The following is an 8,222-nucleotide window of genomic DNA, read 5'->3' on the forward strand; positions in this document are numbered from 1 at the left end:
GATTTAGGACCATCTAATTGGTAAAAAAGACACGCATGCAATAAGGGATGACCTAAAAGATATTGGACGCATGGAAAATGCACGGCAAAGAGTAGTCAATGACAAGGTAGTTTTACCAAAGGCGCCATGGAGGTTGACAAGGCAAGAGGAATAGAATGTCAAGAATCAAATTTCATCTTTTTGTACGCCAACCGGTGTAATGCACTCATTAAATGGTGCATTTATAATAACAAAAAGAAGGGTGAGCGCATCAATTGTATGGTCTCAAATCACATGATTGGCATAAGATGATGCAGGTACATACATAACTATATCTATTTTTTTGGCACTCCTCAGTTTATGTTGTGTGGACTCTATATTGATCTTTTATTGTTTTCAAAAATTGATTTCACTAGTTCATACTTCCAATATCAATTAGTGGGTGCAGAGAAGAGAAAGCTCGGGATGCCATCTATAAATTAGGTAGACTAGCAAGGTGAGTTCCAATCAAAGCTATAGATTTGTGCATTTGGTATAACATATAGATTTAAAATTATCTATTCTTCTTTAATTTATCATTTTTTCTTTTGTTGAATAGGTAGATAGTGTCAAAGGAGATTCATCCAGATTCCACTGAGAAGACTCGAGTTGAGTGAATTGAGGGGGTGTGTATGATTGAAGAAAGCTTTCCAAGAAGCATACTCACAACTCAATTGCACCTTCTAGTAGATTTGATGGATGAGGTGGCTACATGTGGCATTGTTCATAGTTGATGGATGCTCTTTCTTGAACGCGTCATGCCAAACCTTAAAGGGATTTGTGAGGCAAAGGGAAAGGCCAGAAGGGAAGCATGGTAGAGGGATGGTTGGTGCAAGAATCCCTCGTATAAATCTCTGAATATTTGAAAGAAATTAATCCATCTATGCCTAGATTTGTGAGGCAAAGGGAAAGGCCAGAAGGGAAGCATGGTAGAGGGATGGTTGGTGCAAGAATCCCTCGTATAATTAATCCATCTATGCCTAGATTCATGCATAACAATAAGGATGAACGAAAGGTGTCACGTGCCACATGAAAAAGAACGCATTTGAAAGATGGATGAGTCCATGCACAAAAAGGTCATTACATTTTATCTTCTTAACAATTATGTGATTGAAAAGTGGATTGAGAAATATGAAGATGCAAGAAAGATAAGGATAGAGGAGAGAAGAGAATTTAAGAGATCAACACAAATGCACATAGCATACCCACCCAACCTAAAGGCTCTTCCAAAGGATTACAATATTGAATGGCTTAGAGATGCTCTAGAGTAAGCCGAAAGGATGGGAGAGGAGATTATAAGAGAAGAATGGGAGTATACAAGGGGATGCGACTACCATGTAAGTAAAGATGTTTTGCTATGATATATAATGTTGAATACTAAATTTCTTACATATAATCTATATTAAAGATTTTTTATTAGGTTGCAATATAAAGTACATAATACAATGTGGTTAGAAGAATGTGGTTAGAAGGTCTACATTTTCGCACTCAACTTGTGGACTCCAAGAGAATCACATATGATTGTGGTGTAATGACAAGTTTTGACCAAGAAAGTCAAGCTAGTAGAAGAGATAATAAATATATTATAGCAGAGAAACTTGAATATTGTGGAACAATTCAAGACATCTTAGAGATTGGATTTAGATCTTTCAAAGTGTTCATCTTTGATGTTAAGTGGTTTAAAGTGGTATATAGAGGTACTCAAGAAATCATCAAGAAGCATTCAAACAGATTTTTTGCAATTGACTCAACTAAATTATGGCAATTGACTCAACTAAATTATGGCAAGATTCAAGAGATACATACGTTCTACCACAACATTGTGAACATGTTTACAAATGATTTTCAATTTTAATGAATCTATAGATAGAAGGAAGGTATTGTATATATTTTCTTGCCTCATGTGGCTACCATCATGTATGGACAATTTCTTGGATACAAGATGAAATTTTTTATCTTCTTTATATATCTATGGTTTTATTCAAGCCTTATGTGGCTATGATCATGTATGGAGAAATTTTTGGATATAAAATATAATTTCTCATCTTCTTTAATCAATATTCAATGTGTGTTCACAAATCTTTTTGTGCATATCTATCTTTAATTTAAGTTTTTATGTTGATATCTTTGATGATCTTGATTCGTCTATGTACAAGTAAGCAAAACCTTAAACCTGTGCAGAAAATACAGCTACATGTGTAAAAAATGCAGTTGTACATCTGCACAGGCAGCTCTCTGGATTTTTTTTAAAATTCCAGAGCGCATCTATAACAAAGGCTATAAAGACATCTATTTGCACGTATATATGCACGTCTATATGAGCATCTATAAGCGCGTTTATATCAATGTAGACGCGCTTATAGACACGTATATAGACGTGTTTCTGTAGACACAATTATAGACGCGCCCGTAACATTTTAAAGCACGTTGTCAAAACGTGCCTATGGTCGCTTTTCCTTGTAGTGTCAGGCTAAACCCAACGGTACCTACTAAACAAAACTAGATAACCCCATCTTGCAACCACCTATTATATAGTCCTTTGTCAAACTACTAGTATTGTGTTTTGCATGATCCATGACATCTAAAATGTCAAACTACTAGTATTGTGTTTTGCATGATCCATGACATCTAAAATTAATGGTATGATATGTCCAAATTATGTCCATTCACGTTACCTCTGTGTGTGAGAGAGAGAGAGAGAGAGAGAGAGAGAGAGAGAGAGAGAGAGAGGGATTCACATTGAGTGTGATAATTTGATTAAAAAGAAAAAACAAAAAATGATCATCATGGCAGATGATTCGAGCTACATCAAAACAATCGTATCATCCGAGATGATCCAGACATACTTTATGACCATAGGATTATGGAAGTGATGCATTCCCGTGGGAATTTTGAATGGGCGATATTACATTGGGTTAAATGCAAACAAATCCGTTTGCATTAGTCAGTCCGTTAGCACAGCTCGGCAATTATAATCCTAGTTGTTCTAAAGGACTGACTGGCTTCATGGCTTGGCTTGAAATGAATAATATCTCTGTCGTTGCATGTGTAGCTTAGTGTCTAGTGTAGAAAATCGTGTGTTTTTCGGGGTTCTAATCAAAGCTTAATTGCGCTGTCTGTTTAATAATTCCTCATGTCTCCAGCAGTGTCTCCAGTGCCCTCCCTACATTCTCCACCGCCGGTTCCTTGGACTCCGCCAGGATTGCCATTGCCGCCACCTTGGGAAATTTGTTGAGGGGCGTTGGCCAATACTCATCGGTTGCAAGAACCTTCAGCACATGCATCAAACATGTTTAACCTTAATGTATTGATTTGAGATAGCAAATCATCAGTACTCTAAGCAACCATCTGCGGTTAATCATTATTACATCTGGGTGGATTAGCTGCAAATTAATGTTTCTTTAAGTACCTTGACTTGTAGCTGGAGAAATTTCACGTAATTGATAGCCTTTTCGAGCATAGTGACCAGATCAACCTGCGCAAATTATAGTATAACAAAGTTAATCCTTTTTGTTACTGGTGGATCTAAGTACAATAATTAAAGTGTACATACACTTTAATGAAGCACAATAAACGTATAGCTACAGATAGTACGACTAACTGTAATTAAGCGGCATCATTAAGCTAATCAATGTATGCAGGGCATACGAGCGGCGATGGCAATGGACATTACCACTTTGATATAATGATCGAATAGTAAAAATGCAGGGCATACCAGCGATGGCAATGAACATTACCACTTTGACATAATCATCAAATAGTAAAAATTAAGGCTTGGTACCTTAGATCCATTGGGTACGAGCTGCTGCAAGATCTTCAGCCGTTCACTTATTCTCTCTCTACGGTGCTGCAAAATATACCATCAAAATTTGGTAAGACATGGTACTATACTTAATGGTTCTTAAGCTGATTTATATGACGGCGGCAAGCTAATCTATGTTGGTAGTAATTAATTAAGGCTATGCGTTAATGGATTCTTAAGCTGATTTATATGACGTCGGCAAGCTAATCTATGTTGGTAGTAATTAAGGCTACGCGTTAATTGATTCAATAAAAAAAGGATAGATGGTATGGTACCCTTGCTGCAATGCTTTGAGGGTCGTTTGCAATGCCTTGCCTTGCACGTGGCTTCTCTTGCTTTGGGGATGTCTTGCAGCTGCCTGCAGAGGGTTTGACAGTGTGATCAATAGTAGGACTCGTGTTATCATAACTCTGCATGCAGTTCCAAGAAGCCGACTTCTTAAGAGGTGGTGCGAAGTCATGCAGATCATCCTCGGCGGCCTCCCCATCCTGTATCTAGTAATCAAAACCATGTCAGAGAGATCAAACATGGTTAATGCAATGCTTAATCATGTTTTGAGACATTAGCTTACCGGGCTTTGCCTCTTGTTTGAGCTGGGCTTGGCCATCCCGTTCATGCCTTGTTGCATCTTCCAATAATTTGCTCCACCACCTTCACCGCATAACTCGTGATCAGCTGCCTGATCTTCCTCCACAGCACTAGAGCAGGAGCTTTCTTTGCAGTTGGGTTTCCGCAGCTGGTTTCTGCAACTACCCGAATCATTTAACGTTGATGCAGTCAAGAAAGATCCCAAGCCCTCTGTCGGAGAGCCATTAATCGCACTATTTAGCACAGTGTGGTTAGTGTGATCTGCAAGCTGGTTAATCATGCTTTGTTGGGTGCCGAAATGATTAAGGTAAATGGGAAAGGATTGAGAATGGCTCAGCATGGGGACATGCCCTCCTGGCTGAAGATTGAAGTGATGTTCTGCCTGCAAGTCCATTGGATTTAGGACATAGTTAGAAGGATGGCTTATGGGCATTACTGGTATCATTCCATGTGAAGTCCCTTCATGGCCATCTTGCTGCATGGCATTGTGCCAATTGTGTGCTTGTTGTCTTATATTTTGATACTCCATGTATGCTGTTTGATTATCAGCTTGCAAGTATTGGCTCTGATACAACCCACAATCGACGGTGCCATCCCCGGAGAGGAAATCTACAGGGTTAATCTTTTCAGGCTGTAAGTAGGAGCTAGTGAAGTAGGACGAGTAAGAGGGCATGCTTGAGTACGGGTACTCAGAGTCATTCATATCGGAGGCATTGTGATCAGAGGAAATGTGATGAAAACTACCTTCTATGAATTGCATGGTATTGTTGGTGTGGTGGTAGAAAGGGATCCTTTGCTGCATATTGTCAGGCAGATTAGCTAGGGAGTGCAATGTGGGTGTGCTTTTGGGCATAGAATTACCCAATAATGAGAGATCAGGCATGTGGTTGCCATTAAGAATGGAGCTTGAGAAGAAAATGGGCTCTTCTAGACAGGATTTAGGGACAGGCCATGCACTCTTGGGCATGAAGAAAGGTGTAGAACTGCAGACGTCATCTGCGAAGAGCATGTTGTTGTATAAATGCGTGGAGATCCACGAGTTGTTGTCAACTACGTTATGTCCTAATTCCTCTTGAAGATTATGGTCATGATTTTGTTTATGATCATGACCATGAGGATTAAGATGCTGTTCATGATTGTGCCCTGCCGATTGAGGGGATGAAGTGAGAGATTCTCCGCTAGAGCTGTTAGAGTTGCAGGCCTGCAAACTAGAGTTTGCGTCTGAGCTAGACGACAGATGAAGGGCTTCCTTCAGCTCCATCGGAAGTTTTTCCTGCTGCCCATCTTTGCCATTAGTCATGTCCACCCGATCATGATTATCGATACTGCTTGTGTTGCTGATCTCATCTCCAATATTTTTCTCCATCTCCTTGCTCAAGCAACACATTGCTTGATCAGGATTAACGTACGTAATAATTATGGTTCTTGATCCTAGCTAAGCCTGAAATGATCCAAAACCCCACAACAATATATGGCATATATATAATTAGTGAACAAGCTTCTTAGTGGACAACGTGCGTTGCATGAACCAGCTTTATTTCACTAGTCAAAACATCGCATTAGTCCCTTGATTAGTGCCCTAATCTCTAAATGCTGTTCATGCAACGTGGTTCTCTACTCTATGTTACTCCCTATTAATTGAGATGTACATCTTGGAGACGTACTGATTGCTTTTCTCTTTGTGGTGGTTTGGTGTTAAGAATAATGAGCGCACAAACTAAGCAATGTATAAACTAAGAAGTGCAGCTAGGTGTTCTATGATATAAATTATTCATGAGCTAAGATGTTGTAGCTTGCCTTTACAAAGTTGTAGGGGTATAAGGTCTCTTCAAGGGGACTTGTTGATGCAGACTTGTACGAAGGGCAATGTGAGGTAGCAATATGGGTGGGAAGAGAGAGATGGATGGGTACTAGTTTGTGTGTGCGCGCGCGCGCGCGTGTGTGTGTGTGAGAGAGAGAGAGAGAGAGATGGATGGACACTAGTTTGTGTTTTTTTTTTGTGTGTGTGTGTGTGTGTGTGTGTGGGGGAGAGACAGAGAGAGATGTATCTAAGCTGTGTGTGTGTGAGAGAGGGAGAGAGAGGGAGACAGAGACAGAGACACAGAGAGATGTATCTAAGCTGTACTAAGCTAAGTGTTTGGATGAAAGTCTTGGGTTGCCAAGAGAACTGGGGAAAGCAGAACATAGAAATGAGCCAAGACGGTCGCAAGCTTTTTAACACTAGACTGAGAGATTCTCTGTCGCTGTATTGCCACTCTGTTATGTCTTGGAGTGTCTCTACCTCACCTTATACAAAGAGTATGGGAATCGAATGCAACAAAAACCATCTGTAATTTTACAATCAAGGGTATTTTTTCCCTTTTACCTTAAAAAAATAAAATCAGAGCTCTTCCCACCTCTAGCACCCTCTCAAACGCTGACAAGCTACACACTAATTATGCACAATCGACTATTATTCTAATGTCCATGGCATCAAAAGGTGGAGATGCCGCCAAGCAGCTCATGATCAGCTGGTGGGAGAAAGTAGTGCAAAGGTGGAAAATAAACAAAGCATTATCTCATTAAGCTAATTTCCTTGTTGGGGTATCGAGCATACCACAAGACAAGGTGACATTAAAACCGATAGCAAGGACACGTTTAATCCTAGCAAGGACACGTTTAATCTGTCGGTCATAAAAATCAAATTAGCTTCTTAAAAGATACACTTGAAAATTTATTTCTAGAATTATTGGTTTGCCATACTAACGCACTGAGACTATCGTAAATAAATTATTATGTGCCACTAACGCATGATAGCTTGAAACTCATTACTTTATGATAATATCAGCCATTATATGCAAGCTAAATACTACCATAATATAAAACACATTTAAATTATATATAATGGTATTAAATGTGATGCATTTTTAACAATTTTGGCTTTCCTTAGGGTTACATAAGAACCAGATCATAGGTAATGTCAGGCATGAGCCTGAACAATGATGAGTTTCAGTTTTTTTCAAAGCCAATATACGCTTTAGCTTAATTTGAAATATTACTTGTAGTATATATATATAAGAAGAATATCATTAGCCATTAGAGAGGAGGTAAATTGATGATTTAAAATAGACAAAGCCAAATTTAATCATTTTAATTTCAAGGAAATGTTGACATGCAGACGTCAGAAGGCTTACTTGCTAGGTTGGCACACGTTTGTGGATCGTGATTTAAGCCCGTCAAAAGCACGATTAAACGACTGTAATTAGGGCATTCCCTTGCGAAATCACGGCACGAGGCCCGGCGACGGTATCACTGCACAATATATCCTCTACCGTCCGATCGAGGGACTAGATATCCATGCAAGGGTTCTGACCATTGGATCAGCTTCCCACGGGCGTCTACGTAAAAACCCCGTTCTTGCGCCCCATATCGGCCCACGTCGCGTTCCTTATTTTCTTAATCAGGATTTAGGCAAACCTCCAATTCTAACCAGCTTTTAACCGTATAAGCGTCGTCGATTTTTCGCCTCCACATCCAATCTCGCCGCATCACAAGTCAAAATAAACTTTTTTTCTAACCGCGGTGAAATGGCCTTCAAACCCAACCGGTTTTTTATCGAAAAAAAAGCATAAATTAATGGGTTTCATAACTAAAACTTCAAAATTTTGCATCTTTAAATTCAAGGCTAGGTAAAATTTTAACCGGTTTTTCTCAATTTGAACTATGACATTGTTCGCACAAGAATCAAGTTAGTAACAACTCCAGTTTTTCTTTTTTTAAAGGGAAATTTTGCGCAAAGGGCTTGTTTTTTATTCAACGCGTCCACCATTGTAGC

At 39.3% G+C, this 8,222-nt stretch overlaps 1 protein-coding gene across 2 annotated transcripts; it reads right to left on the reverse strand.

Moving 5' to 3' along the window:
• Nucleotides 1–2,771: 2,771 nt before the first annotated feature.
• LOC147616775 (uncharacterized) lies at nucleotides 2,772–6,357 on the reverse strand. 2 transcript variants are annotated; one of them, XM_086777142.1, is made up of 5 exons: nucleotides 4,392–6,357; nucleotides 4,096–4,308; nucleotides 3,800–3,865; nucleotides 3,428–3,493; nucleotides 2,772–3,287 (listed from the first exon to the last, which is right to left on the reverse strand). In XM_086777142.1, the coding sequence occupies exons 1-5, from the start codon at nucleotides 5,793–5,795 to the stop codon at nucleotides 3,150–3,152; spliced, it is 1,887 nt and encodes a 628-aa protein (XP_086633268.1). In that variant the 5' UTR covers nucleotides 5,796–6,357; the 3' UTR covers nucleotides 2,772–3,149. The 2 variants fall into 2 exon arrangements, with proteins under 2 accessions (XP_086633268.1, XP_086633267.1); XM_086777141.1 differs by having other exon boundaries at nucleotides 4,096–4,314.
• Nucleotides 6,358–8,222: the final 1,865 nt, after the last annotated feature.

Source organism: Cibotium barometz, chromosome 38 (genome assembly GCF_041138505.1).
Source record: "Cibotium barometz isolate CiBa-2024 chromosome 38, ASM4113850v1, whole genome shotgun sequence".
In the NCBI taxonomy this organism is placed as follows: domain Eukaryota; kingdom Viridiplantae; phylum Streptophyta; class Polypodiopsida; order Cyatheales; family Cibotiaceae; genus Cibotium; species Cibotium barometz.

Bases quoted from the DNA above. Each gene is read 5' to 3' on its own strand.
- LOC147616775 (XM_086777141.1), bottom strand. From the start codon at position 5,795: ATGTGTTGCTTGAGCAAGGAGATGGAGAAAAATATTGGAGATGAGATC. The intron at 3,494-3,799 runs GTACCAAGCCTT...TAATTTGCGCAG, and splicing joins TCGTACCCAATGGATCTAAG to GTTGATCTGGTCACTATGCT. The intron at 3,288-3,427 runs GTACTTAAAGAA...CATGTGCTGAAG, and splicing joins TTCTCCAGCTACAAGTCAAG to GTTCTTGCAACCGATGAGTA.